The sequence below is a fragment of the Ochlerotatus camptorhynchus genome, unplaced genomic scaffold (assembly GCF_037179485.1).
Source record: "Ochlerotatus camptorhynchus isolate MF236.1 unplaced genomic scaffold, CSIRO-AGI_Acam_v1.1 ptg000367l, whole genome shotgun sequence".
NCBI lineage: Eukaryota > Metazoa > Arthropoda > Insecta > Diptera > Culicidae > Ochlerotatus > Ochlerotatus camptorhynchus.
The window spans coordinates 6158642-6179308 of record NW_027040855.1 but is presented as its reverse complement, the minus strand read 5'-3'; the positions used below and the strand labels follow the sequence as shown (position 1 = coordinate 6179308).

The 20667-nt window shown below is 37.7% G+C and overlaps 1 protein-coding gene across 3 annotated transcripts in view; it reads right to left on the bottom strand.

Moving 5' to 3' along the window:
* Nucleotides 1-1734: 1734 nt before the first annotated feature.
* The window catches only part of Mondo (mondo), a 226825-nt gene continuing 207892 nt past the window's right edge, over nucleotides 1735-20667 (bottom strand). For 2 of the 3 annotated variants that reach the window (XM_065232291.1, XM_065232293.1), the window contains 3 exons: nucleotides 13584-13707; nucleotides 13392-13521; nucleotides 12632-13318 (listed from right to left, as the gene is read on the bottom strand). In XM_065232291.1, coding sequence (XP_065088363.1) covers nucleotides 13119-13318; nucleotides 13392-13521; nucleotides 13584-13707 — 454 coding nt within the window. In that variant the 3' untranslated portion in view covers nucleotides 12632-13118. Of the gene's footprint in view, nucleotides 1849-12631; nucleotides 13319-13391; nucleotides 13522-13583; nucleotides 13708-20667 lie in introns of those variants that run through there. The other variant, XM_065232292.1, reaches the window with a different exon arrangement.

Here is a 20667-nt window from a genome sequence, read left to right as displayed (position 1 = left end):
ATAAAACAACATACCTACACACTAAGTTTTACAATCAAATTAAACTCCACGGATCACTTTCAGCTCGGACCGCCACGAATATGGTCTTGTGCCAAGTGTCTAATAGAAACCTTGTTAGAATTCAGCCAATGCTGTACGGGTGGTTGAAGTTGTTTGGATTTTGTTACATCTACTACGATCGCAAAAAGCGCACAGTTAGAACCTTCAAGTACTTGAGGCTGTATCTAGTTCGGGCAATCTTTCTGACCATAATTGGCATTGTGTTCATAACAGCTCAAATTGCCAGCAAATATGGAAGCTTCGAAACACTTGTCAATCCTTCCAACAGTGCAACGATATTTGGTGCGGAATTGATTGTTAACATTTTAGTTACGATATATTTTATCAGCTTTCGAGCGTACGCTTACTGTAATATAAGGCAACATGTGAAAATGATAATTTTGCTGGAGAAGCTAAGGATTGAGTTCAGGGAAGATTACACCAGACTGCACCTGTTTAGTAATGGAGGCTTTGCAGCCTTCATATTGGTACACAACTTACTGCGTATCCCGTTTTACTTGGAACTGTACAACAGTATTTCATCGATTTTACTTTTGATCTACTTCACTGTGCAATCGATTTCGATCATTGCGATAGAACTTGAAATGTTAGCTGTGTTACATATCCTATGCAATGCCGTTAACAAACTTGAAAACCCAGGAAATATTGAGAAATTCGATCAATTTTTAAAAACAGTAACCCAAACGGAACATTGCTATACCATAGTCAACAAATATTACGGCTTCCCGTTCGTGTTGGCCTTAGTACATCAGCTAGTTTGGACCGTTATTTACCTTTACAAAGCACTGATAGAGCACAACGGCTTGTCGTTGGGGATTGTGATGCTGACCACGGTAGATCCTTTTTGGTGCATTGCTACTTTCAACATGATTCTCATTGTTATTCACTTTGATGGGATCGCAAAGAAGGTAGATCTGCAAAACAATTAGTACATGTCTTCATTTTGTTTTACTTAAGGTGAAAAATTAGAAGTTTTATCGACACCCAAAACGTTCGCAATTAGTACATATCTTTATTTTTTAAACTTATGTGATTAAATTAAAAGCTTTTATACGGCTATAAAAGAATAGATCTAATAAAACATCCCACTTTACTGTTTTCTTATTTCAGGCCAACGAAATCGTACTTTGCACCAGACACCTCACCGACGACGACCACATTGCGGACAGCAAAACAGTCAAGCAGATTAATAAATTTTTGCTCAAGAACCTCCACCAGAAGAAAAAATTCTCCGCCTATGGATTCTTCGACATCGATAACAGTGTTATTTACATGATATTCACTTCAGTCATCACGTATCTCGTGATATTGGTGCAATTCAAACAACTCGAGATAGATCTTCAGAAGCCCTAAGCAAAGGACGCATTGTTTGTAAACTCACTTCACTACAGAAAAATGTGATTCGGAATCATTGGATGCTATTTCATACTTTGCACTTGTATGTTACAAGTATAACATATCACTTTATTTATTTATTTAGAAGCAACCTTGTTTGCTTGTTGTAGAAAACATTAGTCAGTAAATTATAAAGAATTATTTTGTAAAGCTGCCTGTTTTTTTGGATGGTAACAAGATTCACAGTCTGATGATGTAAATGCACATAATTCAAAATCATGGTTTAAAATAAATCGTTTGATTGTGGATATAATTCAAATTTTATTTATCTACAGGCTCAGATAGAGTTAACTGTCAGTGATTTTCAAACGTTTGTAATTTCCAATGAGTAAAATTATGATGAAAATTAATACACGCTTAAGTCCTGATCATGCGGGCGTCTTAGTGGAACACCTGTATAAAGAAAGATATAAGAATTAGTAATTCCCATTTAATTCCACTATCTTATTTGTTTATGAAACAAATTCGTGCCTATTAATTGATGACGAGCTTAATAATTTACTTTATAATTAAACCACAGAGTAATAATTTTCCAGTAAAGTATAGTGTCAACTGTAGATTCACGAGTTAAACTTTAATTAGTAAGCATCACTGATGTTATTGATTTCCTTCATTTATATCACTGAAATTTTTCAGAAAAACGATTGGAAAATCAAGGAATTTCCTTAATAGAGAGTGGTATAGATTTGTCTCCTTTACTTTACTGAAATCTTTGGTTATTATTAGTTAGGTAAGTTCCGATTCTACACGTTGTAGTTTTATTTTTTATGCCTCACATTTTTATAGATCACTCTTGACATTTTTACTCAGGGGATGAGTACTTAAGAGGATTAGATTTTGATAAGTCTTTAGTGGCAATTACACTGATGAGTCTTCATCAGTCTTGCACATTGTAGTCGAAATACGTATATCTGGATGCCATGGACCATGGATACCAAAACTAATTAAGTCGAATTAAATGCAAGATAATCTTTTCGATCTTCCGTGCCGTAAAGTCACTGATCCCGTGTTCCTTTGCCATTTTCCTTATTGAACGCACTGGATTTACCCGAATCTTCCTTTTGATAGCAGCGATAACCATCGGAACCCGAGCTGGTCATCTTCGCGGATAGTTGTCCTTTCTTTTCTCGGTCTAAAACCCTTTTGACTGTTCACCGGGACACTCCCACGGCGATTGAAATGTCTTTTTGCGACATCATGGTGCAACTGTCCAACTAAGTAAATCATTTTCTTTTATACATAGCCTACTACGGTATGAGCTATAGGTTACGTGCATGCAAAGAAAACCAAGGCATTAATAGGAACAGGTGAAACGGGAACCTTATTCGTACGATGGTGCAAATATTATCACGCATACGGTATGTACTTCAATAAAAAAAAATTCTCAAAAACTTGCTTGGCAGAGTAATTTCTAAAATTCTCTGAATAATGACGAAATTCCCTGAAGATTCCTGTATTTTCATGTTCTGGTCAAGCAGTAGACATCCTGTTCAAAGCAATTTGAAATATTTTAGACCGTTTAGCGATTTAAAACCATTTTGTAAATTTTAATGAAAATTTAACCTTGCGAATTTGAAAATCATTTTAACGTCTTATCTCTCAAACGCAAACGTAAAAAAATACTACCCCATTTCAATTCAAATTGTTTTAAGATTAAACAGATTTATTCAAACTCCTTGAAAGCTCATCAAAACATGAGGTATTTGCAGTTTTTTAGATGGATAGATAACAAATCTGTTCATTAATGACGGAGTTATGATAATTTTAGCATAGAATAGAATTTTAGAATTTTAAGAACAGTTTTGCTTTTGGTCTTCATTTTGGCGTATTCAGGCAGTTTTGGGCACCTAAAACTATGTTGGTATTTACAATGTCATTATACTGTTTGTACCATCAAATGGTAGGGCAAGGTTAGGCGAGAGGGATCCTCTACTTGATTTTTTATATTGTCAACATCCACAGGCTCAATAGCTCCAATGCTGATTAGAAAAAGCAAACCATCATTATAATTACATTGAACCTGTTGATTTTGAGATCAGATATGTTTACCTCCTTTTCGTATAAACGAGAGAAGAAAATTACCTTCTTTAAAATTTCCCCTTCTTTTCCGAGCAGGAATCTCTCGATACCTTAAATTGGGATAAGCAAATGTTCCCACAATATCATTTCAATACCAAATTATCCAAAAGTAATTTACCAAAACAATACCACACAGGTATTGATTTGGTAACCTAATATCAATTTTTGATATTTACAAACTATTTTGAATGCAAGTTTTTGGTATTCTATTTATTATCCCGAGCAGAAGAAGATAACTAATGAATACTTAATTCTGACCTGATACCAAAATTTGGTATTCACCAGCATGATAATAATAATACCGAAGAAAAATACCACAAAATTACATGCCAAATACTTTGTAAATACCAAAAATTGGTATTTGGATACCAAAGTAGAATTGCTTAGGTATTGCTTATCATAATTTGGTATTGGAATGGTATTGTGGGAACATGTTTTTGGTATTATTTTTTGGTACTTTACCTCTTATGCCCTGGATACCAATTTAAGGTATCAAGATATTCGTTCCTGCTCGGGATGTCAGGCTGATCAACACCAAATTTTAGTATCAGGTCAGAATTAGGTAGTCATAAGTTATTTTCTCCTGCTTGGGATACCTGAGTTATTTGCTTCAGAGTAAGGGTAACGGCGTCCGGGTCGTGATATTCTGGGTAAAAGATGCGACTTTTCAACCCAACCGAGGGGGTTACGAATTCACTATCTCTTCCTTGGATCTCCCATGAAAACACCTTCACATTCAATTTAATCTTTAACTATTCTAAAATGTTTTGCTCGCTATTCCATAATAAATTGAATAGCAATATGTAAATAAGAATCGATTTAAAATGTATGATTCCAAAGAGAGCTCTTTTCCTGTGCAAATCAATCATTAATATTGAATAGTTACTTTAGTGTAATTGTCATTTGCACAAGCACTTACTACTGCGACACCATGCAGCAACAACGGATGAACTTCGTTCAATCGCAGAAATTACTAACAAATATACTAACTTTGTTGGGCTATTCCATGTTGGACGATTCCAAAGAGCCAAATTTTTGGAAACTATATTTCGGAAAGCCATACTATTCTATTTACGCAATTATAATTAAAGTTCTATCATTCAGTGTCGTGTGTTATTATTACCTGGACGCGGGGCTGCTTCCTTCTCATCAGCAAGAATTAACGTCCCTTTTCGTTCGGTTCGGTGAAAGTTTGTACAACCAGCTGTGTTTAGCAATACTGGTGTTAAACAATATTATAAAAGAGCACTCCCTGAGAAAGATATCAATCATACTGGAAAATCTACAAACCCAAATCCAAGTGGACTGCATCGGGTTGCATCGAGTTTCCGTACGAACTACTGCTGCCATGGGGATGTTATATTTCGTAGTGAATCTACCTTTGGTGTTTGTCTCCGCAGGAACTATCAATACCGTTTCATTTTTGGTAATGGTTCTGTACATCATCGACGATTTGGGATTCGTGTTATACCAGGTTTATGTACTGATGTTAATATGGTTGTTGGAAAAACTGTTGATTGCAGTGAACTTAAGGTTACGGTTTACATTAAGAACGATAAATCCTCAAGTTCTAGTTTCGTTGCTGCAGCAGCACAGTCGTATTTTGAGATGTGTCCAATTAATTAATCATTGCTTTGGAGTGTTTATGCTCGTCATGATGTTCGAGTTGTTATTTACCGTCACCAGTCATCTTTATTTCCACGTTTTCGTGATATGGCCAGTAGAGAGGACATTTCGAAGCTGTTTGCTGGTTTCACATGCCGTCATTTGGATCGGACCCCAGCTTGTGCTGTGGTTGGTCGTGGTGGCAAAGTGCAATAGTTTTGCCCGTGAGGTAAGTCGTAAGCGTGCAAGTGTTGTGTGATGTAATGAAATTGTAATAATACTAATAACCATTTGATAACAGTGATGCATACATGCGTCGCTTATTGTAAGTTAAAGTGACCTCAGAACGGTTTTCATCTTAGTGTTACAGATGCAACTGTGTGGCACGCACAATGATACTATATACCCAGGGAAGTCTTAACATTTCCAACCTGAAATATTTCCTCGATCACACTGGGAATCGAACCAGCTGCCTCCAGCTTGGATATTCCGTGCCTTTACTGACTACCTGTAAATATTGCAATGCATACTTTGATCAAATTTACACAACCATAAATTTTAAGGATCTTCCGGGTCTATTGGCGGGTCATTTGGTTTCCACTCAGAACCAATTACCAACATTTATATAACAAAAATCATAATTACAATACATTCTATATAGTTGCAGAGAAAAGCCTAGGCCTACATTGATTAAATTTACGTAGCAATCAATTTTGCTTATGTTCTGGAACTTCTAGTGGACCATCTGGTGGCCACTCGGGCCAACGAAAAGCTAATAATAATATATCAAAAATCACATCTTACATTCCATATAGTTGCAGAGAAAAATAAAGGTATGCTTTGATATGAAATACATAATACTTAATCAAGTTTACGAATGTTAAGACTCACCCGATAGACTATCTGGTGGCCACTCGGATACAGTTACAGAAAATATGTCCTACTTTGATCAAATTTGCGGAGCAATCAATGCATTGTGAGGGTTTTAAATAATATAATCATAAATCCCACTTACCCCTCATAACTAGAGACCGTGGGGTACGTGGGACCACGAGAGAGATGAATCTTTAAAGATTTATTATTAATAAATGTAACTTGGGTGCGTGGTAGGATGTACATGGATGAACACTTATAGCGCTATGAACTCATTAAAAAGTAACATTGTCAAATTTAGTGACGCTGAATGTAATAAAACGCCTGAATGTATACTATCTCCTACTTTGTATAGAAATGATTGTGTACATTATCTCTTTAAAAGTTAATTCAAAATATTTTTTATTTTGCTCAACAGGAATAATACACGATAAAATTTATATTTACTGGGATGTAATGTGATTGAAATTAACACCTTTTTCAGTTTAGTTTAGTTTTCTTTCGCCTCTGGGTACGCATTTTCCAGAGACTTTAAACGTTTTTTTGTTTTTTTGTGAAAATCCAATGCAAGAGTACAGTGATTTTGTGCCTGCTAGGTGGAGTTCATCTCATCTGCTTCAAAGAGGGTTTGACTACCTTCTTTAATGTGTAACTAAATTTGAAAACGATAACATTACTTTAACCAATCATGTTTTCATTATTTCATGCGTAAAGTTAACGAATTACATATTTGGAGATGCTTAACGTCAAATATCAGGCTTATAGTGGACATTTTATACGATAGATAATTACATAGATGAAATTTTATAGTTGATGTCATTTGCTCGCTTTCGACTTTTTATACACAATTCTTACACTGTCATACTATAACGGAACTATTAACTCTATACTTTCATCTCCTCATCTACCGTATGCGTGATAATGTTTGCACCATTAAACTATGTCAAAATTAAACTATGTCAAAAATTTCGTTTTCGAGTTTTTTTATTTATTCAAGGGGGGATATTTCTCAGAGTCTTAAACTATGTCAATCATCGATCGAGTTTCCACTTGCTGCAATTACGGCCTCCACACGCTTCCGTAATGCACGGCAGGTTCTAATAATGTAGTCTGGATCCATTTCTCTCCAGGTACGGGTCAATGTTTGTCTGAGGCTTGCTGTACTCGGGTGGCGTTTAGAACAGGCCTTGGCTTTCATGACGCGCCATATTGAGTAATCCAGCGGATTAAGATCGGGGCTGGATGGCCCCATATCCTTCGCCCAAAACGGAAGATGCCCGCATAAGCGCGAACCGTAAATTGACCTTACCGATAATGGTTATAAATTGTTTATAATCCCTGCTACACTTCAACTGAAATGGTTATGGAACTTTACATGAACGTTTGTGTGATAAAATTTTAACCTTATGTATTATGGTTTTTTGGAAGTGGACCTTACAAATAATGGGTTGTTAAGAACCATTACCATTCAAAATTCTTGTTTTCTCCATACATTTTCGGAAAGAAAACTATACTAAAACCTTTTAACTTATGATTTGAGAACATTAATGGTAATGGTTATGGTAACCAGTAAGGTCCATGAATGGTTTTGTAACATCGATCAACTTTATGTGGAATATATCGCGAATTGGTTGCCTGTAAATTACTGATTACCAATTCACGATATATTTCACTTAAAGTTGAGTGATAATACAAAACCATTAATGGACCTTACTGACTACCATAACCATAACCATTAATGTTCTCAAACCATAAGTAAAAACGTTCTAATATAGTTCTCTTTCCGAAAATGTATGGAGAAAACAAGAATTTGGAATGGTAATGGTTCTTAACAACCCACCTTCGCGGATAGTTGTCCTTTCTTATCTCGGTCTAAAACCCTTTTGACGGTCCACCGGGACACTCCCACGGCGATTGAAATGTCTTTTTACGACATTTGCGCGTGGGACAAATCACGAATACACTGTCACTTCGTCATGGTGCAACTGTCAAACTAAGTCAATCCTTTTTTTATACACAGCCTACTACGGTATGAGCTATGGAGATTGCTAAAGTATGACTGTGTCAGTGATTTGTTTTCATCGGGAAAATTTTCCGCTATGAAGCTTTTTTTCCCGATGAAAACATTTTGCGTATACGTATACGTGGTATGCGTGACGTAGTGTGCGTACGATAAACGTCAGCAATCTCTATAGGTTACGTGCATGCAAAAAAAAACCAAGGCATTGTATGCACAGGTGAAACGGGAACCTTATTTGTACGATGGTGCAAACATTATCACGCATACGGTATCGTATACAATGTCCACTTTAGGCCTGATATTTGAAATTAAGCATCTCCAACTATTAAAACCATAAAATTGTTAATCCAGAGCTCACGGCAAGTAATCAAAACATGTGGTCCCACTTACCCCATTTCTCGTCTAATATTTCAAGATTTTCTCATCTTCAATGAACCGCCATTGTTTTTGGGACTGACATACGAGTTAAATCATACCACAAGATTTAAATTGGATGTACACAATATTGGTCCAGCGAGCTTTTAATGTAACTGTCGATTTTTTCAGACCTACTTCCCCCAGTGTACCTTCTCATATTTTCGATCAGGGTGTCGACTTAAAGTCGAAAAAAAAAAATTCCCTGACTTTCCAGTCAGTTTTCAGAAAAAATTCTAGTCAACAAAACTCCGTTATTTTAACCTAAGAAGCTACAACGTGATGTGCTTTATTATACCGCAGTGCAAATTAAGGTTAGTTTAAAATGAGCAGCAGGACAAGCTTTCGAAAATATCAAGAATAGCATACCCGCATAAACAAAAACCATAAGATGCGCCTAACCACTAATTCGAGATATCATCCCAATTTTATGTGGTATGGTCACACCATCTAAGATATCGTCAGTATATGGTACCCGTTTATTAGGGTACTCATCATCATAGATCTGACGTCGCGCTACGACTGAAACGTAATGTGGGCGGAAGCGGAACGGAAACGGCAAGTTTGACAATTCAAGACCAACAATTGAAATGGCCTTAACTCCATTTTGTAAAAAAAAACCTTGTAAGGCCATTTTCTCGCGAACCGAAGTCCACAAAGGCACACCAACATAATGAACAGGTAGGGAAAATTCTCCTCTACCCGATTGTGGTAAAGGTTTGCGAATGAAGGTTTCGGTTCGTGAGAAAATGACCTTACAAGGTTTGTTTACAAAATGGAGTTAAGGCCATTTCAATTGTTGGTCTTGAATTGTCAGAAATGACATCAAGATGCCTAACCGCACTCGATTTGATTCTACTAGTTTTCAATCCGCCAAGTAGGCTACTCAGATCGGGCTTTTCCGCTACCACAGCCGTTCCGTGTCATTACGAATGGGCCTTGACTCTTTTTTTTTTTGGGTACAGTACGCAGCTCCAGCTTGCGTGACAGCTTAATTTTCAAGACTTGACCCATTTGAATAAATTTTGCTTCTATCTTTGACAATACAGCAGAAGGACTAGCCTATGTTGGCCGCTTGAACACTGGATTCCGTATGTATTGTTTCAAGATAGTTATAGAAAAAATGCTGTGACGTGTGCGCGTAGATACATCCGCGTAGTAAACCGGTTGAATAAGTAAATCCGTTTCGAACGAAATATCTAAATTATGTGAGTTACGAAAACCGCGCGAATTCCGAAAGCCGTGCGAAACAACTGAAGCGAGAAAAAAGGCTTATTATCAAGAGTGTTACCAAAATAAATGTGATAGCCTTTGTTGGCAAGTTGATTTATTTTGGTTTCCTCCCTAGATATTCTATTTATTTACTACTGAGCTTTGTATTAAATTAGTTTATTTAAAGAACGTATCAATCATTTCAAGATTTCGCGACCGCACCGAACAAATTCTATACTACAGAAGTGGTGAGCTCTACCGCATTGCGAATCACTTCTGCGTAAGCTCCGTAGACGTAGGCGCGTTGATTCCGACAGCCGCGAAAAGTTAAACATGCATCAATACCACATAAGGAAAGATCGATTTTACGTATGGTTTAGTTCATAGATTAACATTGACTGCTGTTTACAAATGTAAGTACTTGAACACTAAGAAATAAGTTAACTCAAATGCTTTAACCGCATATACCAGAGATTTCGCGTATTGAGAGAATTATATAGTAATCGAGTACAACAAACTCAGGGGAATACAATACCTCCAAAAGTTTAAAAGCTATTAATTTGTCACATACCTCTACTTTTACTTATTTCCTAAACTATTCCCCTCCTTGTTAATCTGCTAAATGCTATTGGACTGCCTGCGTTTTTTTTTTAAAGTTCAAGACTAAAGTATGCCTCCCTATGTTAATGTCATTAGACTTTCTAAAGTTTCTTATTTAAGTTCATTTGATGATTATGATATCTCATTAGTCTAATTTAATAAATTATTAAAAGCTCTAATTCACCTAATCAAGCATAACCCATGCTTTATTAATTACCTGCACTTGTGCTTGTAATCTAAAATTAAACGTATTTCAAGTACTTTTGATTTTGACCTATACCTATTTATTATATCTTAGTTCGACCCAGGTAACACCTTCATGTGACTAAAATGCTTCATTTTGAAGTTAGTTTCCTAGCTGATTTTTAAATTATATAGGGTATATGCTCCAATTACGCTCTCACGTTTCCACTATGTCGCATCACAAAAATACATATGGGTATGCCACAATAGAAGCACACCACAGCGGAAATCTCGAGCCATAGTTAAATCTATCTGCGTAAAAATAAATAAAATAAGAGTGATTTGCGGCAAAACCCGCCAGTATCACACCCAAAGTCAGTGCCTATACGTAAGCGTACTACGACGCGGCTCTCAATCAAAGGAGTAACAAGTGTGATGCTATCACTGCTAGACTAGATCTTTGGTTCTCTCATGCAGTGGTTTATCAGAGAGGGGAGGCTTAGTAATCCCCATTGCCTGTCCATGACGCCATTCTATCGCGGCATGAGCCAGCAACTCCGCCCATAAACCTACCGTCTCCAACACTCCACTATAAAGCATGAAATTAAGCCCGCCCACCAACAGCAAGGTGCAAATACTAGCCAAGGGGAGGGACTCTTCCCTCATGTTTTCAAAAAGATATTAGTCTGCATTTACCGAAAAACCTCTCTCTGCATTGGCGTTGCCATGCGATAAGCAGCAAATCAATTTCACAACCAACAATAGTTCTGAATACGCTGACCAATAACCTGTGCTAAAAAAAAACTTCCAGTCGTTCCTCTTTGCGATCAATTGATCAAATGTGTATTTACCTGTGCAATATTGTTCAGATGATCAATATTAATAAACCTTTCCATAATGCCTCTAACCATTATAGACATCGCGATGCACAAAAAAGGCACCATAGGGTTGTCCGTCTGAAATTCGCATAGAAATGGCTAAACTTCGACAGCAACTGATTTGAAGAAAGCTAGCTTAATACCACGTTCAGAGTACAGAGTTATAACATGTTATAACGGTTATCAAATAAGTGCAACACAGTAACCACCATCAAGATAGTGCTATAACATGTTATAAATCTGTAGTCTGAACGTACTATTAGCCATCAGCAGCGAGTCATTCAAACAGTTTTTAACATCTTGGTAGGAAGCTGACGTTGATTCGATTGTCTTTCTGGATGCCTTGAATAAATTTTCGTATTTGCGAACAGCAGCCCTATTTTCCAACCATCGGTGGCCGCAAAACTTCAACGGGAATATGAGATCCAGAATACATCGTGATAAACGCTCGTCTTGCTGGTACATCTTTGAAGATATGGTAGATACCACGCAAATATTTGACAACATCCCAACTGATACTACGAACACTATCCTTGAAAGCATTATGCAAAATATACAGCCCACAGCTTCCCAGATCTATCAGCTTCTCACCACCTTTTTGTACCTCTAGCTTCAATTCACATTGGGCCCATCCATGGACACTTGAAGCAACTTGTTCGAAGAGATACCGGCAAGGGCGTCCATAAACGCAGCGAGTAGATCTGATGCCCGGGATCTTCCCAAAAACTTTGACGTCATGCACTGATAAAATTTCAAAGATTGTTTTTATGTGTTCCACACATGATTTTTTGCAAAGTGATCAGATCAACATTATTTTTTCCCTGATCTACACTAAAATTCCCTGACATTCCCTGACTTTCCAGATCATAAATAGAATTCCCTGACATTCCCTGACTTTCCAGGTTTTACAGGTAGTCGACACCCTGTCGATGTTTCCTGCAAACATGGAATTGTATTCAGCTGAAAAAAGGGATAGTTCGGATGGATTGAATCGATTTCTGTTAAATTTTCACAAAAATATATTTTATCTGATTTTTTACTCTTTCAATCTTTTATGTATCTTAGTTTTAATCTATATTTTGAATATGAATCATTACTTTTGAACAGAAAACAAAACATAACAGACGTAAAATTTAATTTGGGCAACACACATTGTGACTTGTCTACCCAACCGAGTGGGTACTAAATTCGCTCTACCTTTCTCGTATCTCCCACAAACACATTCAAATTCAATTCAATCTTCAACGAGGGCAAAGTGAACCCCTGCCAAACCTTTTTCGAGCTAAATTACGCTTAAATGTAAGTGTTTTCAACTAAAATTTAGAATTTAATTCTCTAAAACGCAAATCTATAGTAAAAGTTAAAGTGAAGCAACAGTAAGGCACCTACAACAAAAAACTTGCCTCAGGCGAAGATATTCGACGGATTGAACTTATTTCGGACATCCAAAGCAAATGCTATCTGTGGAAAAGCAAGCAAAATCCTGCATCTGCACTCTTAGATGGAAACGAGTAGTCAATAGAACTGCTAGCTGGTGGCGCAGTGCATATAGTGGTAAATTATGGTCACATTTAATCTCAGGTAACAACAACCGGTCACTTAAAACGCTTCCTGTGGGGGTTTTAAACAGTTGTCTACAATGAAGAATTTATTCTCCCAAGGCACTCAATGATCCCTTCCACTCTGTGAGCTCTGGTATTCGCTTTTATAATCTCAACCTCTCTCACTCTCTCTTGTCTGTTATTTCGATCGATAGAATGCTTTGCTAATTTTGTAAAAATAAAGAATATTCAGACTTACTAAAATCCACTGGAAGTTGGGTTGGGACTGTTGGCACTGCTGCCACCATGACTACTACAACTTGCAGTAGGTCCGCTACTTGAACTGGGTAACGGTAACGACGTGGAAATGGCCTTCATCACCTCTTCCTGTAGTGATGTGGGCGGATCAGACAGGATATCAGTTGTCGTCGATAGTTGGCGTAGTTTATTGGAGACCGCTGATTGAGAGGGATGGTTGTTAAATTGTTAATCATTCATAATAAAGTAATTGATTGCTATTAATCAACCTACCTGGCCTGAGTTCCACGAGTGAGCAGTGCTGGTCGACCCACAGTCCACAGGATCGACACATTTCATCCAGGCTGGCAACGGACACGGTTTGGTTGAAGGAGGTCATCAGTGGTTCGAAAATTAAACCAAACTAGAAAGAAAGAGCACATTGTTGATACAGCTCTGTTTAATTCCACGTAAGAGGAAACGTACGATCCAGAACTTCCAGTTATCAAGTGTTCGCTGTCGGACGTATTGTTGATACAACTCCTTGACGCGACCCGTCCGTTGGCGAGATACTGGTGCACCGCTTGCCGGTAGCGCCGTTTGTAGATTGCTGGAAGGATATGAATTAAATATTCACTGAACATTATGATAATTGATTACCAAGCGTATGATGAGCTTCGACACGCCAGTTAGTTTTACAGCAGAAAAGGAACTCCGCTACGGGTTTGGATGCCGAAATTCCATTAGTTTATATTAACTTTCAGTGAAGCATTTCAACGACCAACATCGGAGGTTTAAGTATTGGTTCTGCCTCTGTTGGATTTAAATGTTCTGCTTGCACGTCATAACCGTTTCTAAAATATTTATTGTGTAAGGCAGTGGCAGTGTTTCTCAATTTATGAGTCACGTGCTGTCCTTAGATGGGTCACAAAATCACAGATGTTCCGACAGGCTGGTCATTAGTAGAAATAAGGAAGAGATGAGCGCTATCTGCTATTTTTGGGTCAAACGAACGTTCTTACTAGAAATATTTAGAGGATTTCTAATTCTTATTATGTCAAATTGAGGAGTATTGTAATCGAACTGACATTCAAGTACCTTTATTTTGTTAGCGGTTTTCAAATTCAACTAGTTTTTGGAATCAATGATAATACCCGAGCAGAGAATGAGAACAGCATGAAAACTAAATTTGAAATTTAGATATAAGCGTTCGTGATAACATATTTTGCCTACCGTGTGGGTCGAGTTAACAGTAATCATAACAAAAATGAGATCTTAATGGTATTTGAAGGATATTAAAACAGATAACAAATCATGTATTCTTGATAACAAATCCATGTATACGTTTTGATTTTAGTAATTTCGTTAATAATAAACAAAATAAGTCATCAATATATTATTATATATATAAATTACTTATTATTTTGATATCATGATATCAAATTTAGAAATCTGAATTTCAGATCTATTGGTTGATATCAAGATTCTAAATATAAAAAAATATCAATAAGTTTTCATCTATTCAAAAAAAAAAAAAAAAAACTACAGTTTAATCAGTTCTATCGATATCTATCAGTTATATCGATTTGTAAATTCAATTCGCAGGTAGATTAATATCAATAAATGTTGTAAAATATAACTATAAAAATCATAATTGTCTAAGTGATGTTCATAAAGAAAACAGCAAGCCTGACTCGTAAAAAATTAAAGGGTTGTGCCCTAGACACGACCGCAGTATGACGTAGAACTACGCAAAATTGAATTTTTGATTATTATACTTGATCTTATTTTTTTTTAAAGTATTTCAATGTTTCGGTTATGGTTCAAAACTCGCGACAATTCATGTTAGCATAATCAGACCACGGTTCATATTACGCATGAGATAATGTATTTACATTTAATTTAATGGTTAAGAATTGACAGAATTTCCCCTACATAACTACCTTGGGTTGATGAATGTTGAGTTATTTTGCTGTGATCAATGCACACAAAATTTTACATCGACTACAATAGGAACTGACACTATTTCGTCACACATTTTTTTGTTGATTTGCACCTCAGTATAGTACACAAAAACGCCATGCATGTTGTGGGATAAAACAATTGCCAAAAAATACATTATTTTTTTTCAGTAGCTCCATCATTAGTTTTAAGTTAGGTTTCTGAAGCAGAGAAGAAAGTGAAGATTGCATTTTATTATAACGCAACAGGAAGTTGCTAAAATGGTGATATTTGCTAATGTAATCGCACTTATTTAAAATAGTTCCAGTGCTCCAATGTTGATCAAATTTCGGATTTCGGTTCCATGTTTAATGTAGATTACGTATATGCCTTTAGCTCAATACCCTTAAAGAACCCAATTGTAAACTGTAGATAGAGCTTCTTTCTCTATGATACACGGTATATGCATTTGGGTTAACATCCGACGCCCCTCCTTCTTTACATATTCTGACAGGCCCCTGACAGGATTTCCAGTTTTTTTTTTATGAATGGGGCGGGGCAGAAAGTATCTTTTGTGCAGAGTATGTAAAAAAGGATGGACTTCGGATGTTTATCTAATTGCATATACAGAGGTACCAGATTTTCCAGTCAGTTGGTGAATAACCACCCACAGAATAACATCAAAATATTGTGAGCGATTTTTTTTTCTAAAATTCGAAGCTCTCTGGGCAGTAGTTGGGTAAACAAAATTAACGTAATTAAACTTTTTTTTATCACATTGTAGTTTGCTTAAACAATTATTTGCCGGAAAAAAAGGGATCGTTAAAGTCCATGTTTTTTTTCAGGTTGTCATTATAGGTGAGGGGGGGGGGGGTTTGCATAAAAAACTTTTCCACGTTTCGTATTAGGGGCTGTTCATTCACTACGTAGACAATTTGTTGGGATTCTTGCCCCCTCCCCCCCGTAGTTAATGAACAGCCCCTTAGTTGAACGGGACCCAATTCACCTTTAACCACTGACTTGCTCCTGCCTACTGCAGGACCAAGCGCCACGCCGTCTGAAGCGGTAATGAGCAGAAGCGCGACAGCAATGCTGTTTTATATCTTTACAGAAAGATGTGCAACCAAGTGGTGCTCGATTATGATGACTGTGTTTGGGAAAAATGCTAATTTCATGAAAACAGTGATAAAATTATCATTTGTACATTTTTCAAAAGATTTATTACAGAAAAATTGGAAAATGTTTATTTCAGCAGGTTTGTAATATAATAACCTATCGATTGGCGTATTTGGATTTTAATTTCATCTATAAATGACAAAGTTACAAGCGTTCAAAACCTAACACTACTTCACCACACATATTTTTTGATTTGCACCCCAGTATAGTCGACAAAGACGTAGTTCTACGTCAAAAAAAGATTTCAGTGATAAATGTGGATGCTCATTTTATAAAAAAAAATCAAATTTTGTTTTAAATTATATTTTTTAGAAACATAAAACTAATATCAAAATATGAATTCAACCGAACTTAAAAAATAGCATGTCAAAATATGTTATCAACATGATTTCAAAAACATAATTTGATATCATTTTGATAGTATTTTGATATCCGACTTTGCTCGGGGAATCTAATCCCTATTGATTTGATACAAAACATTGCAAAGCATTCAATTATTAATTTGCACGTACCAACATCGAATCGAAACGAAAAGTCATGTTAAACGCTACCTTGTGGCGAGGGTTGCAAGATAATTGACATACAAAACACTGCTGATAAATTGAATTTTGTTTTCTCCGCCCATCTCTCCATCTCAGGATTTCGCGGATTTCTAGTCATTAGTAGAAATATTGCGCGTCTTTTAATAAATTCGATTATGGTGGCCCCCATAACGCGCAGGTGAAGATAGCTGCGAGATAGCCGCCACGTCAAATGCATAGGAAAAATTTCGCGCGAATAATAAACAAGCATATTTCTAGACTAACATTTGAAAGGGGCGGAAGAGCCAAAATGTAAACAAACCATATTTTGCCTTAAATAAAGAGAACAGTTCACAAACTACTCGATAAACACGAAAAAGTAGAAGAAAATATCATTTCAAATCATTGAAAACGTTTTCCTTTAATTGGCGTATTTCCAATTTTCAACTCTATGATGCATCTGGTTGTTACACCTTGCACTAGAACTACGAATTATATTGTTTTAATATGCCAAACGTACTGATTCTATAGTATCTAGTCACGCCAGATTCATATGAAATGCATCCGATTGAAGACAAAAAAAATTTTTTTTTTTTTTGTTAATTACTTTATTTGTACAGGCTCATTCGAATAAACTTTACAGAGCCAAGTTATCATTTTCTTTATACATTATAAATGTCTTAAATCTAAAATTAAAGGATTGGAACCGATTACTCGCGGTCTTCTCGAGGTTAGTGGATGACAATTATTTGGATCGGGAGAGGGAAAAGGAGATTTGGAATATGATTTATGATTCAAAAATTTCACTATTTCTAAAACAAATACTTAATCCTATCGACGTTATATCAACTCTGTAATTATACAATTATTACAGAAACAAATCTACAAAAAAAAAAATACACACACACATACAAAACACAAACTAAACACAAGGTTAATCAAACTTACAATCTATGGTTAATATTCTTCAAGAAAACATATATGAGTTGCATAAACTCCAGATCGCGTCTAGCCAAAATATCCCGAACTGGAACATTAGGTTGTCTACCTCGAGCCCGAAGGGAATCGTACAACTCGGATCTGACTCCACGGTGCTCAGCACATGACCAAATAACGTGATCTGCGTCCTGGTAACCTTGTCCACATTCACAGAGATTACTGTCCCCCAGCCCAACACGGAACAAGTGAGCGTTTAACGAGTAGTGATTGGACATGAGGCGAGACATCATACGAATGAAGTCTCGACCCACATCCAACCCCTTGAACCAAGGACACTTCGACACCTTAGGGATGATTGAATATAACCATCGTCCCAAACTCCCTTCACTCCATTTATTTTGCCAGCTGGCGAGTGACTGTTGACGATAAATGAAGAAAAATTCGTCGTAGGCGATTTGTCGATCGTAAATATCGCCTTCCATAGCGCCCACCTTTGCAAGCGAGTCCGCCTTCTCATTGCCCGCAATCGAGCAATGAGATGGGACCCATGCAAAGGTGATGACAAAAGATCTTACAGATAAAGCACTTAGAAGCTCTCGTATTTTCATGAGAAAATACGAGGAGTGCTTTACCGGCCTCATGGAGCGAATAGCCTCGACAGAACTGAGACTATCCGTAAAAATAAAATAATGATCTGGTGCAAGTGAGGCGATCGTTTCTAGCGTATAATGTATTGCCGCCAGTTCCGCAACATATACGGAACAAGGAGCATGCAGCATTCGAGAGGCGCTATGAAATTCGTTATAAATACCAAAACCAGCGGACGCCTCTATTAGTGATCCATCTGTGAAGAACGATCTTGCGGAATCAACTTGGCCAAACTTTGCAGCGAAAATTGACGGAGCAATCATGGAACGATGATGCTCTGGGATTCCGCGAATCTCTTGCGTCATTGATAAATCAAAATGAACAGAACTGTCGAAGTCGGAGAAGCAAACACGATAGGGATTATGCTGCGAAGGGCTGACATCCTGTGTTATGTACACGTAGTACAATGACATAAAACGAGTTTGAGGGTTTAGCTCAAGAAGCTTCTCAAAGTTTGCAATCACCAGTGGGTTCATAATTTCACAACGGGTGAGGAGCCTGAGGGATAATTCCGAAAACCGATCAGAGAGTGGCAACATGCCCGCTAACACTTCGAGACTCATCGTATGAGTCGAGTGCATGCATCCTAACGCGATACGAAGACAGCGATACTGGATCCGTTCCAGTTTGATGATGTGAGTTTTAGCCGCCGACTGGAAACAAAAACTACCGTATTCTAAAACCGATAAAATCGTTGTCCGGTACAACGTTAGAAGATCTTGCGGATGGGCTCCCCACCACGTTCCGGTAATTGTTCGGAGAAAATTGATCCTTTGTTGGCATTTCCGCTTCAGATACTCAATGTGGGATCTCCAGGTGCATTTGGAATCGAACCAGACCCCAAGATATTTGAAAGACATGGAATGAGTGATCGGCTTACCCAAAAGATGAAGCTTCGGTTGTGCTGGGCTATGCTTCCTAGAAAAAACGACCAACTCAGTTTTCTCCGTGGAGAATTCGATACCTAGCTGGATAGCCCAAGTAGACAAATTGTCTAAGGTATCCTGTAAGGGTCCTTGCAGGTCGGCCTCTCTGGGTCCTGTCATAGACACTACTCCGTCATCTGCAAGTTGTTTCAACGTGCAGTTGTCCCTTAGACAATTGTCAATTTCTCTGACGTAGAAATTATACAGAAGGGGGCTTAAACATGAGCCCTGGGGGAGACCCATGTAGCTAAATCGTGAAGCTGTAGAGTTTCCATGAGAAAAGCTCATATGTTTCTCTGACAGCAAATTGTACAAAAAGTTATTAATTAATGGAGAAAGGCCACAAGCGTGGAGTTTGTCTGAAAGGACTTCAACCGATACTGAATCAAAAGCCCCCTTAATATCCAAGAAGACAGAAGCCATTTGCTCTTTATTAGCAAAAGCCAACTGAATTTCAGTGGAAAGCAACGCGAGACAGTCGTTCGTTCCCTTGCCCCTACGGAAACCAAATTGAGTATCTGAGAGTAGGTGGTTCAACTCAACCCATTTGTCCAGGCGAAAAAGGATCATTTTCTCCAACAATTTTCGAATACACGATAGCATCGCAATGGGACGATACGAGTTGTGATCTGACGCGGGTTTTCCAGGCTTTTTAATGGCTATAACTCTCACCCGCCTCCAATCATCCGGAACAATATTAAGCTCCAGGAACTGACCAAACAAGTTCAACATGCGCCTCTTAGCGACGTCTGGGAGGTTCTTCAACAAGTTGAACTTGATTCTATCAGCCCCCGGAGCCGAATTGCCACACGAAAGGAGCGCGAGTGAGAGCTCCAGCATTGAAAAAGGCTGGCTGATCTCGTCTACCGAATTCGTCGTTTCGCGAGGAATCATCTGTGCCGGCACAGAATCAGGACATACTTTTCGCGCGAACTTGAGAATCCAACTATCCGAGTACTCCTCACTCTCGTTGTGTGAAGACCGGTTACGCATCCTTCGCGCCGCATTCCAAAGCGTATTCATCGACGTTTCGCGCGATAATCCGTCCACGAATTGCCGCCAGTATCCGCGTTTCTTGGCTTTGATGAGGCTCTTGAGTTCGCGTTCAAGAGCCGAGTACGCTTCGAAATGTACGGGTGTTCCACGTTTCCGGAAAAGCTTAAACGCGTCGGACTTTTTACGATAAACCTCAGTGCATTGCTGGTCCCACCAAGGGGAAGGAGGTTTCCTACGGAAAGACGTTCCTGGAACCGGCCGAGTTTGAGCTTGAAGCGCGCTGTCCAAGATCAGATTGGAGAGGAAGTTATATTCCTCCAACGGTTGAAGCCCTTCTACCGACGTTAGGGCATCTTCTATCACATTCTTGAACTTTGTCCAATCGATATTACGGGTAAGATCGTACGCGACGTTAACGGGTTC